At 31.1% G+C, this 20,005-nt stretch overlaps 1 protein-coding gene across 9 annotated transcripts in view; it reads right to left on the bottom strand.

Annotated features, from left to right (window-relative positions):
* The window catches only part of LOC143057314 (E3 ubiquitin-protein ligase Rnf220-like), a 40,082-nt gene that overhangs the window by 19,877 nt on the left and 200 nt on the right, over window positions 1-20,005 (bottom strand). For 5 of the 9 annotated variants that reach the window (XM_076230612.1, XM_076230619.1, XM_076230627.1 and 2 more), the window contains exons 1-2: window positions 18,832-19,555; window positions 1,370-1,496 (exon numbers count right to left, since the gene is read on the bottom strand). In XM_076230612.1, coding sequence (XP_076086727.1) covers window positions 1,370-1,496; window positions 18,832-19,462 — 758 coding nt within the window. In that variant the 5' untranslated portion in view covers window positions 19,463-19,555. Of the gene's footprint in view, window positions 1-1,369; window positions 1,497-18,831; window positions 19,559-20,005 lie in introns of those variants that run through there. The other 4 variants (XM_076230669.1, XM_076230648.1, XM_076230661.1 and 1 more) reach the window with 4 other exon arrangements.

Raw genomic sequence — 20,005 nt, 5'->3', positions numbered from 1 at the left:
ATTGAAAATGTTTTGAATTGTCAAAATCTTCCCTTAATCATTCTATGTTAAAGTGTTCATTTACAAGCGTGGACAAAGGCAACTAATGATTCGTTTGCTTTACAATTTATAAATTTGTTGTTTTTTAATTTTATAAGGTATACAAAGGCCTTTGATGTACAACTGATTGAAAGTTATTTTTCCTAATCAAGACGTAATATGAAGTAATTAGAAAATGATCAAAAGTAAGGAACAAGCTAACGAAGTTTGCCATCCAAGCTGAAACCCAAGCCATAAAACAATGATAAAATTTACTCATCTTACGATTTTATTATATATACTCTGGGGAATATGATTCGTTCATGACAAACAATGTCGCTTCAACAGTGGTTAAAGTCCGGTAGTATTAAGGTGAAAGCTCCTACACATTGGAGCAACGAAGACACAATGATCCGTTTTGTAGATAAATTCATCTTGCCTTACGTAGAGGGTATTATTGAAGATCTTCCTCTTTCTCAGAAAAACCAGAAAGCCGTAGCTATCTTTGATGTATACAGAGCCCACACAGGAGAAAAGCTACTAAGCCACTTAAAGAAAAATGACATTATTCCCTTGTTTGTGTCTGCCGCCTGTACTGACAAACTACAGCCGTTGGACTTATCTGTAAACCGAGAGTATAAAGAACAATTGAAATCTAATTTTCTTGACTGATACTCAGCACAAGTAGTGCAACAGCTAAACCACCAAGAAGACATCACCGGTGAACGTTCACCAAAGGTCATCGTAGATTTGAAGACGTCCGTCATGAAACCCATTCATGCCCAGTGGGTAGTTTCAACACATCAGATCATTCCCACCCGTACTGACCTAATCAAGTCTGGCTTCCGTAAAGCTGGTTTATTGTAAATTTAACATTATAACATTCTATCTAGTGCTTTGTTTCGTACTGAGTGACATTGTATGTATGTGAACTAAAGTCTTGTTAAAGATTGTTAAAAGTATGTGTGCAAATGTGTTGTTATGTGTATTTCATTTATCATATGTACTTGTATGTAATGTTTGTTAAAATGTTTAAATGAAAGTAGAATACTAGTATATGAATAAAAGTAATCAAAATACTATTACTTTTCTGTTTTATTTAAAACACATGTTTTGTTACCATGTTTGTCCCGAATCAACACTATACTAGTTTTGCAAAAGATAACCGGAAGTAAACATCTGATTCATTTCACATTTGTCGGTTTATTCTACGTTGAATTCTTAAATTCGTGGTTTGCTGTGTCCCACGAAAACCACGAAAATTGGTATACCACGAATAAAAATGAATCCACAGTAGTCTATAGAGGTCAAAGGCTATTAGTGCACTCTACAGTGTATCCAAAACACTTACCTTACAAGTCTGTCTAGTTTCTCCATCTCAAGGGTGAAGTGGTGTTCTATTTCTCCAGCTCTTAATGTAATACCACAAACTGGACAACATGGCGACTGTCCGTCTAAAACACACTTCTTCCTTTGTTCTGGAAAAAAAATACAAATTGAAATATGATAATCATGTAAAAAAACAACAGGCTACACTTTTGTACTTTTTATATTATCTTGTAATATTTGAAATTGTAATGTTCTACACCATAGCAGATTGTTTATTGTAATAGTGTTACACTACAGAAGATTTGTTATAAATGTTTTACACTAAAGCAGAGTTTTTATAAGTATGTGCTACACTGTAGCAGGTTTATAATTAATATTTACTACTCTATAGCAGGTTTGTTATTACAATGTGCTATCCATTAGCAGGTGTGTTATTATAATGTACAACACTATTGCAGGTTTGTTATTACAATGTACAACACTATAGCAGGTGTGTTATTACAATGTACAACACTATTGCAGGTTTGTTATTACAATGTGCTACACTATAACAGGTGTGTTATTACAATGTACAACACTATTGCCGTTTTGTTATTACAATGTGCTATCCATTAGCAGGTGTGTTATTACAATGTACAACACTATTGCAGGTGTGTTATTACAATGTACAACACTACTGCAGGTTTGTTATTACACAGTGGCATATTTGTAATTGTAATAAGCTACGTTACAGAATGTTTGTAACAACAATGAACTGTACAATGTCAATATCCTTACAACAATGTGCTTTACAATAGCTGGTTTGTTTTAAAGTGTGCTGCACTATAACAATGTGCTGCATTATGGGATTATTACAGTGTGCTACATCAATATGTAACGCTACAAATGTAACTTAACATTTCAAATTATTCAAATAGTAACATTTGAATGGTTGACCTTCTTATACAATAGAACAATTGTATTGAGAACAAATTTAAAGTCTGACACTTAGTATTGCAGAGCTGTTTTCACAAAATTTCTCTTGAGAAAAATTACTCATAAATCATGCTCAATTTGGTTTAACTTGTTAATTTGTCATGAAAAAAAAAGCTGCAGGATTAAAGTTTTTGTACAGTTAAATCACAAACATAATGTTTACAGGTAAGCACAATAAAACAGTTACAGGCAGACTTGTTACACAGTATATTGAAATGTTACAAAGAGTGGGATAAATTACTTTCAATATTTTGGCTATTAATCAAAGAGACAGCAAACCAATAACACAGAAAAACAAAAAGAACTAGAATTGCCATCGCGAGCAATAGCGGATGTCACCCTGGTCCACCAATTGACACTAAGTGGCAGCAATTTCGATTTTTTTTAACATTGGATTAACATATATACCTCACTATACATCTTTCTGGTAATTTTCAGAGAGTTTAAAGGGGCACTAGCTGTCAAATTCATGGTCAACGATTTGACTCAAATTCTCATATTTGATTTATAACAAGAGTGCACACGCTGAAATGTCTCACCTTCTATACTAATCATTGATATTATGTTGATAGTCCTAAGTATAAAGCTAAGCTTTATTACAACTGTCACATAAACTTAACATTAACCAAGATAACTAAACAAAGACCAATGAACCTTGAAAATGAGGTCAAGGTCAGATGAACCATGCCAGGCAGACATGTACAGCTAACAATGCTTCTATACAACATATATAGTTGACCCATTACTTATAGTTTGAGAAAAATAGACCAAAACACAAAAACTTAACACTGTGCAATGAACCGTGAAAATGAGGTCACGGTCAAATAAAACCTGCGCGACTGACATAAAGATCATAAAATATTTCCATACACCAAATATAGTTGACCTATGGCATATAGTATTAGATAAAAAGACCAAAACTCAAAAACTTAACTTTGACCACTGAACCATGAAAATGAGGTCAAGGTCACATGACATCTGCCCGCTAGACATGTACACCTTACAATCATTCCATACAACAAATATAGTAGACCTATTGCATATAGTGTGAGAAAAACAGACAGAAATACAAAAATTTAACTATAACCATTGAACCATGAAAATGAGGTCAAGGTCAGATGACACCTGCCAGTTGGACATGTACACCTTAAAGTCCTTCCATACACCGAATATACTAGCCCTATTGCTTATAGTATCTGAGATATGGACTTGACCACCAAAACTTAACCTTGTTCACTGATCCATGAAATGAGGTCGAGGTTAAGTGAAAACTGTCTGCCAGACATGAGGACCTTGCAAGGTACACACATATCAAATATAGTTATCCTATTACTTATAAGAAGAGAGAATTCAACATTACAAAAAATTTGAACTTTTTTTTCAAGTGGTCACTGAACCATGAAAATGAGGTCAAGGACATTGGACATGTGACTGACGGAAACTTCGTAACATGAAGCATCTATATACAAAGTATGAAGCATCCAGGTCTTCCACCTTCTCAAATATAAAGCTTTTAAGAATTGAGCTAATGCCGTTGCCACCGGATCACTATCCCTATCTCGAGCTTTCTGCAACAAAAGTTGCAGGCTCGACAAAAATGTAATACATTTATCCAAACTATCAAAAGTCTAAAATAAACAGTTTACAGAGCATGGGGTAGATAATATATAGGTTCGTTTCGTGTGTATTTTAGTCCAGACGCCATCTAATTACCTGTCGATTTGACCTCAGATGACCATATAAGCGATGTAAACATAAATAAAGATATGAATAGATTAAACTAACACGTGCAATTGGATTTTTATAGGTCTGTTAGATTTTATTTTATAGATTAAAAATAGATATTTCTCATTGTTTTTAACCGTATAAGAATGATTTTATGTGCATAGGATTAGTAATCAACTTATTTACCGTCGTTTCACTTTCATTGTTGACATTCTTTTTCTTTAAATAACCAGTACACGTACAATGCATGCGTTGTCAATCTCTAGCAAGGGGTTAAATTGAAGTTCACATGAATACGGATTTAAAGAGGTCGACTCATTCACTTGCAAGTGAATTACTAATTATCAATGTTTCTTAGCGTAATTTGACAAAATTGAACCTTTTTGGCTGTTAAAAGCGAATTGTTATTTCACTATTTCACTTTCATTATTGATTGAACAGAAAAGAATCAAACCTTAGATTTCTTATATATCTCGTAGCTAGTGTCCCTTTAAAGCATTTTGAAAATCGTCATATTTGTACCGTTTCTATGGCAACGGCGGCCATTTTGAAAATGCCAAAGATGGATGGCATGTCTTCGCATGCCAAGTAACATTTCCCCAAAGTCTATTCATTTTGGAAGACTCCGATTTTTCACATTATTTCTGTTTCCATGACAATGGCAGCCATCTTGAAAATGCCAACCCCCGATTGCACATCTGCACATGGGGTTAACATTCTGGTACAATTCCATCATCATAGGTCCTTGCAATTCCGAGAAATAGTCTGGACAAAAAAGTGTGGAATTATAAATAAGAAAAAGAATGGAACAATAGCAATATGTCACCCAACCTCCGTCAGGGTGACATAATTCTAGACTGGAGGCCAATATAGTCTTTGATAGTAGACAAATGTCTACAATATTACCCCTACATTGCAAGGACTTAAAAAGTTGGGATAAGGTATACTCAAAGACTTTCGGCTACTACTACATTTCATTGGTAATGTTCTGTATTCATTCGGAGGATTTTACAATATGTTGTTGACATAAATACTATAATAACCTTCTGCTAACAATTTTCAAAACTTTTAATGGACTCCAATTGTCCATAAATCTTGCTTTAATCTCTAAAGTTCTTCTGTTTAAAAGTCTAATTGCTCTTTTGTCCAACAAAATTCTGGTTTATAAAACTATAATTGAGTTTACTGCTTTTGTAAGGAGAGATACATCTTAATACCAGCATAAAGATTAAAATGACAAACAAAAATGCAAATTCCCCACTTAAAATTCATAAAAATATTACAAAAGGAATGTTTGAGTTTTATTCTCATAAATTACTTATGGATATTTCAATAAATGTCAACAATCTACATCAAAAAAGATTATTATGAAATCAATGCCATGTCAAGTTGGAAAATTTTGTTTCACACACAAAGCTACGTTAATCCACTGTGAGTACCGCTGACAAGCTTTGAAAGTTATAATCTCTATACGACTTCTTCAATCGTCATATGTCATGCACTAATCAATAAGGAATTTGGACAAATCTGGGGATAATTATTAGGTCACGATCCGATGGGTAGTGTAGATTAAGGTAATCTCGATCATTATTGATGATCAAACACTCATACTGTCTGTCCAAACATGATCTTTTAACATCCCGTCTTCTGTATTCTTCCTGTAAGTCACTTACACAATCATTGAATTATCGATTTTAGTATATATTTTTTTTGTACTTTGAAGAACTTAGGTAAGAACACTGACCACATGCTGAAGAGAGATTTACTGAAATATTACTAAGGTACTCATATCATAAGACTTAATTTCCCTTATATCTACCTTAAAGCCACATACAATATACATGTAGTGTCAACCATTTTCAAAATTGATCAGTGTTTTGTGGTAATAAGCATTTATATGTATAAGTTTTATAACATTTGGTTGAGGCAAACTAAAGTTAGAGAACAGAAACTAAAAATACAGCTATTTTTATGTTAATAAAGGGGCACAACTCAAGAACAGTAAAAGTGACACCACCCTATCTGAACATGATCTGTGTTTTGTGGTTATAAGCATTGTGCAATAGCATTGTGTATTAGTTTTGAGCCACACTAAAACAGAGAATAGAAACCAATTTTGGAGATGTATGCGACAGTTAGGACCGACAGGACGGACAAGGGTAACACTTAGTGCCCCCCTACAGCGGGAGCATAAAAAGAGAAACTATAATTAACCTGGTACTTGACAAATTAATTGAATTGTGTACCCAAGTACGTGATACAATAAATAATACAAGACCCCCAGTTAGTATATGCAATAAATTATAAATCAGCATGGATCTCATTTAGATTTCACAATGCTGCAAAACATGTTGTAAATTGTGTACTTTTTGATATATAAGTATATCATAAACTTGATGTCAATAAAAATTAAGCAGTATAATAACTGATCTACGTCCTGTGATGAAGTGTTTGCAAAGTACCTGTTACCAAGTCATTAGTCAAGTTTGTCAGGTAAATTTTCTAATTTATACCTATCCAAGATCATAAAAATTTGACATCCCAAGTCAAACATGCTTTGTAGCATTAAATTTTCAGAAATACTCATATCCAAATGATTATATATTACACGTTAAATAATAAAGTATTACAAAGCATGGCTACTTTATTGACATTCCAGTAATAAAATTAAAGTTGTCACTCCGTCAAGAGTCCATAGTCTTTGTTTTATTTGAATTATAATTTCTTAAATCTTAGTTACAAAGTTTCCCTGTGCCACTTCAGTTCTAAATATTCCTTTACTGGCATCTCATATTGAAATAAAATTTATATATTTTTTAAACTACTTGATGTAAAGTTCCCCACCTATTTACAGAATCTGACCCCCTTTTCGTTCATGTTTGTACATTTTTAATTTATATTCTGGATTTGTGAAACATGAAGAGAAAGCACTTAGCACTACAGACGGAAAAATTTCACAAAATACCAATCATATATCCATAATCAAACAGAGAATAGTTCTACTCAGGTTTGTGAATTTTTGTGAAATAAATGGGTATTTTTGTAATGTTTGATGATGGCTTACGACGAGTCATTAGTACTATTGGTTGCACCCTTTCAGACTACTTAACTAATCCAGGGATTTGCATGAATCAACAAGAATTTTTCTTCTAAATATGTTTAAGACCTGCAGGTGTGTTGAAAAAATAACATGAAGATTTAGAGGACTTTATTAAAGTATAGGTTATCTATGTACCCTGCAGATAGATAAGGTCCAGTATTGGTTCTGGAGCTAGCATGCGGAGTTAAAGGATATGATAGGAACATTGTACTTTATTTGTACTGGATATACAAAAAAGTTTACTTATTTTCAGTATAGAGGAGTGTTACCAAAAAAATAATGAAATACTGAATTTTAGCATATACTGTACATGCCATTTCCTTGAAAGCTGTGGATCTTTTTTTTTGTTTAGAACAGAAGCTTTTACCTTCAAAACTGCTCATCCACATTTAGCAACATAACAAATGCCTAGGTACATGCATTTCTAGTGTAGATGCCTATGACTTAGAAACTGCTCCTTCACAGTAGACATGTTAACATTGAGTTTAGAGGCCTATTTCTTCAAAGCTGCAGTAGATATATACTTATTTTGAGTATAGAAGGCTGTATTTTCAGCAGCCAGTCCAAGTCATAGATTGATTATAATTTGAAGCTGTTTATTTTAAATGTATGGAACACTGACCTGTATCTAATATAAAATAGAAGATGCGGTATAATTGCCAATGAGACAACTGTCGACAAGAGACCAAAATGACACAGACATAAACAACTATAGGTCACCGTAACCACATTATATTTAAAAATGCTTTTAAACAAATATATCAGACAGCTAACAGCATAAATAATGGTGAACTCTGATAGACTGGTTGATTGACAGTTCAGTTATATGCTTAACATCCTTATAATCTTTAAATTTGGACTGCTATTAGAAACAGGATAAGTCAGATACAAGTATGGACAGAAATACAGTCAAATCGCCCACTTAACTGCTAGATAGGAGAAGTTTAGATAGCAATATAAAATATGGTAGAACATACATGTATATGTAACAAGTTTTGACAATCAAGTTGGCCTATTGAACACAAATTCATCTTCACTGGACTCTGACTGGATTCTAACCCTTGGCCAGCAAAAATTGACACAAATTGTACTGCCAAAGTTTTTTTAAATTGTCTATTAAAATTTATTACTCAAACTTTTTTTATCATGAATCTGCTACTCTATAATTACATATTTACGCAGATATGTTCAGTGTTTACACTGAAAACCATACACCAACATGTGCAAGAATGATCTGATTTTCTAACAAGAAATGAAACCATACACCAACATGTGCAAGAATGATCTGTTTTTCTAACAAGAAATGAATTGAGTCTGAAAACAATTCCCACTTCTTTTATTCAGCCTATACAGATTTTCCCTGATATAAAGAAGAACAAACACCAAAATAAAAGATGGTTTTCAGACAGACCAAGAACAGAAGTGACCGGCCAAATCCAGGAGTTGTCAAAAAACTTTGTTCATTTGAGTCTGTACTTGTTTACCTTGTTACAAAGAAGTAGCCTTAGTCTATAGTAGTGGTAAAATTGGCCCAACTTCTTTACATTATCCATAGATTTGATGATTTTATTGACTCAAGCATTATCTTTCAGCAATAACATGGGTCGGATCAATTTAAAGTTCCGAGTGGTATAATTGATTTCACTCACTTTCTTATAGCCTCTTATTTATCCCATTTATTTTACAATACAAATATTGTTTGACAGAAATTACCTAAAAAGATATTTGGTTTTCTAATTGATTTTGGACTAGTGTGTTTGGTGATAAGGCAGGATTTCTATGTTGACTTTAAGTTAAGCATGATCTTCTGTTTCCTCTATACAACCTCCTCATTTCTAAATTAAACAACGAATTTTCACCTTCTTGTTACTTCTGACAATCTTGATCAAAGGAATTGTTAACAATAAGGTTCAATATGGAATAACATTTAGATAGACCAAAAAGGTGATATCTAAGTTTATAAAACTATTCATCATTGACAGATTTACTCAATAAGAACCTATAATCCAATTTCCCTGCCACAAAATTAAACACCTGTGAGCTAATTAAATATATTGTACTACTGGAAAAACAAAAATTTGTCAATTTAAAACCAATATGGACAGTTTTATAGCTGTTTATAGACTCTATAGAGATCAAAGAAAGATATTATACTAGTGTTATAAGTAACTACTGAAAATCAAATCATATATCAACCCTTTATAATGCCTTAAACTATTATATATATATGTGTAACCTCACTTTTTTACTTTTCTTAAAAAAAAAATTAGTCCATTCTTTTGATTTCAATTAATTATATATTATTTAATAATAAATAGAATGGCTTGATTTGGGAAAATCATTTCAAGATGTCTTTAATGCCATAGATGTATAATTGGTATTCAAGTTTTAAAAAAAAAAAATCAAGTCTTATTTTTTTTAACTTTTTTTTTAATGAATACTTGTTAGAAGAAAGTAAAAAGAAAACTGCTTGGAAAAAGAATCAATTTACGTTATGTGTAAGCCAAGAACTTAAAATTTGAATAACAAGTGATCTTTCTGTCAAAAATTTCTATTACAAAATCAAATGACATTCTCCGGAAGTCTTATTTTTGGTTTTGACTTTCTATCATTTTTTGGTGCTTTAGGAAAATATAGAAAACATTATGCTATACAAAACTAGAGTCCAGAACTAGAAGATTTATTAATTCCTTCCCTTTTTTTTTATCAAAGGTACATAAAATGCAGAAATACTGACCGGTAATAGAAAACTCTTGTAAACTGAAATCTGATAAGACAAACAAAGAACTAGTATATCTATATATAGGATTATAGGATCGTTAGAATATATAGATACCAACATAGATTATATTTTTACCAAAAATATGAAAATATTGAAAAAATGACAGGTAAAAAGAAGATAATAGTACAGGTGTTGATTTGAATTTGTCCTAGGTAACAAAGAATGCTGCTTATCAAAACTAATCTGATAGATTATACAGACTATGGATGCACAATACAAGTCAGCTAGCCATCAATATCATCTTCATGAATACACTGTGGTAAACATTAGGGAGCTTTAAATTTTGACAGAGAATTTTGTGAGATGACACTTTGATTAAGATGAACGACATAGTCTTCCAATGTTTAAACATTACTAAGTTATGGGGATGGGTAACTAGTAGGATTTAGACCATAAACTTTCAACAAACTACCTTTTGATTTCAATTAATTTTTCCATAAACAAGAAAATTATTCTATAAATCATAAAACTGAGATCCTTTTTTTACATTTAGCATGAAATTTATGCATTTAAATAAATCAATAACTCGTTTTCATGGTGTCTTAGTTCAGATGCTACTTGATTCAGTCCGAATTTAACAATAGATCGTATCGCTACAATGTTTTGTATTCACATTCTGAATTGTTGAAGGATGAAGGGGGAACTCACATATTAAGTAATAAAGTTTAGAATTATATTTTGATATAATGAAATTGTCAAGGAAGGTAGCTCGGTTGCCTAGGACTCAATCATTTTTTGATGACTCCTTATTCTCTGCCAGCTGTCTTTTATTTCAAAACCAGTGACAGGAGTAAAAGAGCCGACACTAAATCAAACTCCAGCAAGTATATAAAGTCAATGCAATGACATTCAACATAATAGGCCTGGCGGTAGTAAAATCTCAACTTTATCCATTTATTCAGTTCACAAGAGAGCTTTATTCGAAGACAATAAAACTGCTTTACTAACAACATTACAAATAAAATGTCTGCCTAGGTATTGGAAGTTTGAACCAGTAGAATATTCAATGAATGTAAAATCTTTCCTGTGGAGAAATATGGTCTGCAGAGATTATAAGTAAGACAAACATTAGAACTTGGTTTTCAACCTCAAATTACAAGAAATAAAAGACAAATTGTGTTCAATCTTCTTATGGTAATTTTAAACATCTACGACAGACAAGCACTTAGTTGAACATATGTGAAACAAAAAATAAGCACCAATAAAATAATTGAAGAAAATAACGTAAAATACCACTTGTTCACTTCTGATTTGCTTGGGACAGTTAATGGTCACTCGTTGATTTGATCATAATCCTGTGTCATGAATACTTGAAAAGACATCAGCACTCGTGTTTAAGTTTGTCAAAACATGATTTGCCGATGGCTTTACTTGCCGTGATAAATTCACTTCTAATAGCTTTAGTCTTGTCTTTGTATTCTATCGTTAAGCTTACATAACCTGGCGATTTGATAAAACACAATCTAGTTTGCCACATTTGGACATAAATAACTGTTTTTGATCAGATAAATTATTACATGTTGGATTGGGATCAAGCAAAGTAAAATAAATGTGCGGAAGGTTTATAGAAGCTAACACCATCATGATAACTTGTTTCGTCTCATATTATGATTGAATTTCATGAAGCAATTTATAAGCAATGGTATTCAAAGGTCTTCAAAACAGGAGTAGAAAGCTGATAATGTTTATTATGCAAAAGTAAAATCTGCCCATCGTAGCTAATGAATCTAATAGAATAAACTAATACTACTTTCACAAAGGTCATTCACAAAAATATATCTGCAAAAACATGAATATAAATAGAACAAAAATAATTCTAAAATTTTACATATGTACTGCACTAATACTAGTGTTATTTTATTATTTTAGTTTTCATGAACAATCTGAATGTGCCATAGTGTTTAATATCAGTTAAACAAAACTTTTCTTGGAATGTTATTTTTTTACCCAACCAACAGAGCTGGAAAGAGCCAATACTAAAATAAGAGTCAGATTAAACTATAAAAAGAAAAAAGAAAAAATGCTTTGTATGAAAAGATGAATTTGGAGTATGAAAATATCTAAAGACTTTGCACTGAAACAGAAAGATGGCAGTAATGCAGGATAAGTTTTATGTACAAAATTCCACCAATAAAAATACTTTAAAAATTTTATGATACAGTTGCAAATATTTCCATAGAGAAATTTGATTGTTTTCAGAGGCAGGATTAAGACAATATTATCCACTGAGATTGGCTATTTCAATATATAGGAATCTGGGGTTTTAAAAAGACTATCAAGGCTTTCTGAACAATAAGCAATTAAGTCCTGGATCTATAAAAAGATAGCAACTTCTTATTTACCAACATCAACGCTTCCCTTAAAATTCAGGGAGGTACAAAACTCAATTTCATTGCTATAAAATAGTTTGAACTAGGAGCCAAAACACTTAAATAAATATGTGAACTTTTAATAAACTCCATCACAATTTATCAGATTTTTTTAAATAGAATTTTTGTGCAAAATTAAGGAGATGTGATAAAATTGCCAATGAGACAACTATCCACCGAAGACTTAAGTACAAGGGTGTAAAAAATACAAGTCATCATAGGGCCTTCAACAATGTGCTTATTACATATTGTTCAGATAAATACAGCTTTAAAATGCAGGGCAATTCATTTGTTTGAATTCCATTCTTCACATCCTGAAACAAATCTTCAATTACATGTGCTCTTTATCAAAAAAGGGTAAACAAATATTTACACCAGTTTTTAGGCTCTTAATAAGATGCCTGATATCAAGAACACTAAAGGTAAAATGGAATGTACAATATGCTGTCTCCTACTTTGTGAAAATAAGACAGCTAAGCTAAAGCAAAGGTAGATCAGTGGTAAAACAAGTTAAATGAATTCTGAATTTCGCTGATAACTTGTACAAATGTAATTTGATTTCTGATTGAAAATGCAAAAAAATGTGGATTTCCTTTCTTGAACCTCTATTGTTACTAGAAATTTCATTATTTGCATTATTTTTTTTCTCTTTTTAATTAACATGTGAGAATGTGATAAAAAGGTTGTCACAATTAGAACTGAATATGAATGGGGAATAGAACGCTGATGCCACTTTGTCTTAAAAAGTCATGGCTGCTAACTACTTTTACAAAATACATCAGTAAAATATAAGTGCAAGATATTTTTCATTCAGCCAACGTGAAAATAAAGCACTAACACAGATCAAGCCCTTTATATTTGTCTGCAAACTTCTTAACATTATTTAGGAGATATGAGTTGATTTCCCAAAAAATGTGACAGGTTTCTCTGTAACTAAGGCTCAATTCTTAATATCTAATGACATTGTTTAATTCATCTGGAGCTTATGCTATTTGGCTGAAAATACAATAATATCTGTAATATTTGAGAATCCTTTAGCTATAATTCAGCAATAAGGAATATATATATGTTTGCAAAATATAAAAAAATTCTAAAAGTTGTACAATGAGACACTACCTGTGAGAAAGGCACAAAGTATTTTATAGACTGATTAAATCTATACTTAATCAATTGGGTTTTCTCTACACATATAATTAACAAAAACTTCTAACACAATCAATATGGATATTTTAAAAATGGTAATAAATAAGAAAAGCAATCTAAATCAATTGTACAAGTGGAGAAGTCCTAACTAGAGAGTCCTAGTGGCACTAAGATCAGATAAAATGGTTTGTGGTATAAAAAATCACCGTCATCTCAAAGATAACATCAGAAAGCTTTGTTAGCTTCAGATTTTATTTAAATTGACAAATTACTTGTCCAGCCCTTTAGGCGATTTATGCAGTCGTATTGTTCTATGTACCATGACCGTATTGTTGGTAAAAAAGACTTGTAATACCACCTAATGTCCAAAACTATAGCTTGTAAAATGAAGAACAAAAATTACTGTGACAATTGACACCTTCCACTTGAATGTAAAGTGCTTCTGATCATAAAATTCTCCTAATTCCAAGTGCTAAGTAGGTATTTTATTATCTACCCAGTTTAAAGTCAATCATGATAGCCCTCTTTTAGACATACAATAGTTTAAACTTTCAGATTAACTTTAAAAATTAATTGAATATAAAATTGAAGGTGACACCTTTAGCACAGAGTGTCTGTTATAAAGATTAGCCATCATAAATTTTTTGGTAAATCTTTTATACACTAATATTTTCTGGTCACTATGCTTTGATCTGAATCGCTCCAAAGTTAATCAGAATCTTTTTAAGTCTTTTATGACTAGCAGAAAAGGGGAAATAATTCATGTGTCAATAATTTACAGCAGTGCTTTAATGCAGACTTAAACCTTAAGGAACTGTGACCTCTTTCTTTAAATAATCTATGAAAAGGAGCTTTTTCAACTTCAAATGAAAGCAACGAATAGAAAGAAGTGTGTAAAAACAAAATTTTACCATGACAATAGATGAAATCATATGTTTTGATTGGAATATAATAAGAATCTCTGATAGATATTCTAAGAAAAGTAACTTTCAGATACAATCATCTAAAAATTATTTTGCTATTTTCATGATATTATAAGAACATTTTGACAGTAACCCACCAAAGAAGCTACAAGAAAGTTAACATCTTAGAATTAACATAACCAAAGATTTGTATTGCAAGACTAACTATACAAATCCTTGACATAACCTTCATGAAATCAAAATTAAAACCATGCACACTGAAAATTATTTTTTCCCTAAATGTTCAACTTTGTTGTTCACTGTATGCATGAAGGCAGCTCATCTACATCATTTTGTATTCAACTTGCAAAAATATTCTCAAATTAATTTGTAGTTTTTAATTGTTTCTTATTTTTAGCAATTTTAATTTCGAAGAATTCACTTACAGTTTTTGATTTTGACATCATAAAATTACTACATACATGTGCATATAATTTAATAAATATTTACATGTTTAGTAACTTTTGAAATGAAAAACCAAGTAATAATTAACTTATGAATTCTTGAAAAAGTTTCAAATACTCATATCATAATAAACAGCAAATTTGTTCGGTTGAAAGAAACTATTTGTTGAAAATTGGTAAAGAATTGAGTTAAGAGTATATTTCTTTTTAATTTATAATTTGTATAAAATAATAAGGAAAAAACTTAATAACCCAAATGCTCTGTCCTGTGGACAAGTAAATATTTTACTATTTTAAACTACATTGAAAGTCTGAAAAAAACATTCATTTATACATATTCCCTATTTCCATTCTCAAATTTACATGTAATAAAAAATCGAGAAAAAAAATTAAAGTTGTCTTCATGATAAAATTGGAAGGAACCTCTATAAATTTGCCCAATATAATAGCAAGGGATGCTAATATTAATCTAATTATGGGAAAAGAAAGAAAAAAAGTTTTCTGTCTTAACAAGGGAGATAATTTTGAAATAAGACATGAATTTTGTATGGTCTTAATAATAAAAGGAATTTTTAAATTTGATGGTGCAACAACTACATATTGATTTTTTTTTTCAATTGAGATTTTTCTTTTTCTTTTGTACGAACCTTTTATCTGTGTTTATTGACAGTATTTGCTAGGATTCCATAACTATTTTTTATTTTACAATATGATAATATTTTTTATGATTTCATAAATTTCTAATATCAGATATTTATTATTTTTATATTCCATGTTAACAATATCAAGTGTTTCTCAATAATATAAATGTAGGCGACTTAAATACTTGTAAAATTATTTTAAACAAAAATCTCAATTAAAATGAAAATATGATATAATTAAGAATCTGAATCAAACTGGAAAATGTTAAAATAGGCTTTCAATACATGTAGGTAGCTGATCATTTCCAGGCCTTTTATACATTGTAGCTACAAATGTAGTTATGCAGTATCTGTTTTGCTCATTGTTGAAGGCCATAGGGAGACTTATAGTTGCTTTCTTCTTCTACATCATGGACATTTTTAAAACCTTTTTTTTGACTTAATAATTTTATACAAATATTGTTTCCCATAGAGAAAAAAATAATTCTGAAAGGTTTAACCATATAATTCATATGCAAGTATAAAACCTGTTAGAACATCTCAACAAGAAGATTACATAAAAAAAGTATGGTTAAAGCTTCAATTGGAAAACAGAATTAATACAACATCATTGCTTTTCACTCTCAAACTAAAGCGGTCTTTTTTTCAGTTTGTGAGTGTTCCCAGTGAATTTACACATCGAGAAATTCCTTCAAAATAACCTTTAAGTGTATTAATATCATGCATTCACTTATACATGTAGTGTCGAAAAGTTTATTTTATATTTCATTGTTTTAAATGAATACTAAAATCTGTTTTAAGTTTTATCAGTTACCAGTTTTATACATCAATGATTTGTACACTTGCTTGTTTTCTCCCCAGGGCCTTATCATGCTTATAGCACTGTGGTGCTATATCCCATTTAATATACTGCTTTCTTTGTAGCTTCTATAATAGAATGTATTATAAATGTGGTTCTAAATTTTGGGGAAACAATGCTTTTGCAAATCTTGTGGTAGTATTTGAAAATACAGGACAGAACATTATTAACATGATTTTTTAACATATTTCAATTCAAAACTTTTTTTTAACACACACAAAATATTACACAACAATTTTTGTCTGCATGCAAGTACTTTTTTAGGTGTAAGAAAAGACGGTCAATTAAAATTGAGCAGAGAAACAGATTATTCACTTTGTCATAATTTGTACATTTATTTACATCAGAATTTTACATATCCATTAAAATTAATAACTTTTTAAGAAACGTGCATAACGATGACTACTCAACTCATCACAGAAGTTATTAATTTTTCTTATAACAAATTGTGCACATGATTTGAGAAGACTCAATCTAAAATATGTGTTCAATATTGAAATAATGTTGAGGACATTTAAGAAATTATTAAATCTCTTAAATTATTTACGACAATTAATTGATAATTTTACTGTATAAGAATGAACATCTGGTATATTCCACTCAGATCACAAATGTATTAAAATAAATTAGTAACTATTGGAAATATATTTACTAAGTAAAACTTTAAGACAAGAAATTTAAACATCAAATTTTCTGCAATATATATACATATTTTTTTATTCCCCTTCCTCTAGAATACCAAAAGCCAGAAAATGTGTAAATACATGGGAAACTTTGCCTAAGAAATATATGTACAACATATTTTCAACTCTTATACAAGATGAGAGTATTAATTACAACATGTACAACAGAAAAAAAAATAAACTTAAATTAAATAAATTACTTCTCTGTGGTCATTTTCCTATAAATCAATTTCATATACAAATAATAAATTAAAATTAAGGTTTACTTTTAAACATGGTAATAAGTCCACACCAATTTAATTCCTTGTTCGACGGACCCGCGCGCACCTATTTTTTTCAAAACAGATTTTTTTATTTTTTTTATATTCTCGCTTCCTGCATCCGGAAATGTAATCATGTCCATTTCCCGCACCAGTTTTTTTGTAAATATAATAAAAAGATCTCAACATTCGTTTTTAAAATCACAGTCTAACTTGTATGTAACGATTTTAAACCTATAAGCACCCCACCACACTGTGAAAATAGCCATGAGAATACTTGTTTCAGCATGAAACCAATTAATCCCAAGTGAGAGTGCTCCGAATAAATATGTAACAGCGGAAATACCTGTACAGAACAAAACATTGGTTTCTTTCCCCCTTACTTATATTCCCTATCAAAAAATGTTCGTCGTTAGAATAAAGTATGTAAAGAACTTCTGAAAAGAGTTGCCATCATCTGCAATTATATTGTATGTTGGCGATACAAAACTATCCATACTTGCTGCAGGTTTGTGCACCTGTCCTGGTTGATTCAGGGACCTGTTGTTCAGCAGTTATCGCTTATTGATGGGGTATTTTCCCGTTTGGATATATATAAATTAGATCGTTGGTTTTCCTGTTCGAATTGTGTACACTAATAATTTTGGGGTCCCTTATAGCTTGCTGTTTGGTCTTGATCAAGAACTGTGTAAAAGGCCGTACTTTTACCTACAATGTATGCTATGTTTGATATTATCAGGTTGGGAACAACCCTCCCTTAGACAAGAGGTCATTTTACTGTTGTAGAAAAGAAAATACAAATACCAAGGATTTGTATTGTGCTACTATACAAAACCTCTGAAAACTTAGATTTTTTTACTCAAAAAGAGGAGAAATACATCATATTTTAAACAACTTTTCTAAAAGAGGGGTTCACTTATTTTGAATAATATTAAACTGTTAAAGTAAATGTGTTAACATGGTTAAAGTCAAGGAATATTACAAAATTCTTGGACAAGATTTGACCATTTAATACCAGATAGATATTATAGTTCTTTGGGAAAATATGAGCCCTTGTGTACTAAAAAATGTTTTTTTTACAAAAAAAATATATTATAACTTATATTGACCCCTCATAAAAGGGATATTTATAACATTAAGGGGTTGTTCTGGACCTGATTATGACTTGGATAAAGAATTGTCTCATTGTCAGACACATACATAGACCAGATTTAATTATTCAATTATTTCTTGTTGAACATGTTGAAAGGGGAAAAAATGCTTCATAAATTTAAGAAATGTCAAAGTACAAGTTCAAATCAAGTTTTAATATTGTCAAAACCTACTATTTTATGTTAACAAAAATAATTATAATCGCTCGCCTTTGCTTTTCAAGCTTCGCCTCCAAAATTTTCAAATTAAATATTTTTTTATTAAAATTTTCAAATCGCTCGCTCGCCCCAATTTTTGGAGTCCAAAAATCTGCAGAACAAAAAATTAAATTGGTGTGGCCTAATATATGAAGTTATTAAATGTCTAATTTTTGGTTTTTAGTCTATTAAATGTACATGTAACTAAGCGATAGATTTTATATGAACTTACTTCTTAAACTTCTTCCCTCCGAGTCAGGGGTTCCCCGTTCATTATCCGAGTAGTTTTCAGAAATTCCTGCCGAGCTGATACTTGATGGTCTTTCATCTTTGATACTTTTATGTCCAGTGGAGTAGTCCATTGCCATCTCACTACATTCAGATTCATGGGTCTTTGGACTGAAACCATTATCATCGTGTTTGGGTTTTTTAGCTGGTGAGAATGCCGAGTGGTAACTATCTGTATCACTAGTGCTTACTGGTCTAAAAGCACTACTGGTTCCTGGATTCATGAATTGCATACCACGTTCCATATTTGCTCTGACAAATGGAGGTACCGGTGCATATAGTGGAGCAGGATAGGGTTCTCCAGGTCTGTACATTGTAAAAGGTGTTGTATATGGTGAGGAAATTTCTTTATCTCCACCATTTTGATTTGGATATGGAGCCCTTCCACCTTCATGATTTTCTGCAGTTGATGCCAGTACCATCAATGCGGGTGAAGTCAAAGGATTAGGTACAAAAGTTGAATTCTCCATCCCTGCACCTCCAGCTTGGGCTGCTGCAACAGCCGCTGCATGGTGAGAGAAAAAAGGTTTATGCCAAAAATTAAATCGAAACATTGCCAACTCTGACAAATTCATAGTTGTAAAAATAAAGTTGTCCACATTCAATAAAATAAGTTTTTATATAGATATCACTTTTAACACTGTCAATACACAACAATAAAATGTCAAGTGACAAAGTTATGTTTCTAGTTTTATTATTTAACTGACAAGTAGTGTCTATTTGTGGTTGGTTGATTCTGTCTAACCAAACATTATAAGAACAGCCCACTTCAAACAAATTATCTTGGTTGGAACACTCATTATTAAACCTACCTCCACATGCGCAGAGTGGAACGTTCCATATTTGGAAACTGTCAATAACGACTACCAAATAATAGATTGTAAATTTCCTTTGGAAAATAGATTTATGTCATATTTTATCGATGAGCCTAGTTGAATTTGTTAAGAACGTATCGACAATGCACTGTGAAATTACAAACATATTATATTTTGCGTTTTAGCTGAAAACGAAATTATGTTTTGTAAACAGTTTGCGCGGACTTCATTCAAAGTTGAAAGCTAAAGTGAGTGTCGCTAAAATTAAAAGTGTACAAAGACAACACACTTTCATTACAAAAT

Source organism: Mytilus galloprovincialis, chromosome 1 (genome assembly GCF_965363235.1).
Source record: "Mytilus galloprovincialis chromosome 1, xbMytGall1.hap1.1, whole genome shotgun sequence".
In the NCBI taxonomy this organism is placed as follows: Eukaryota; Metazoa; Mollusca; class Bivalvia; order Mytilida; family Mytilidae; genus Mytilus; species Mytilus galloprovincialis.
This window is presented reverse-complemented; position numbering and strand designations above follow the sequence as displayed.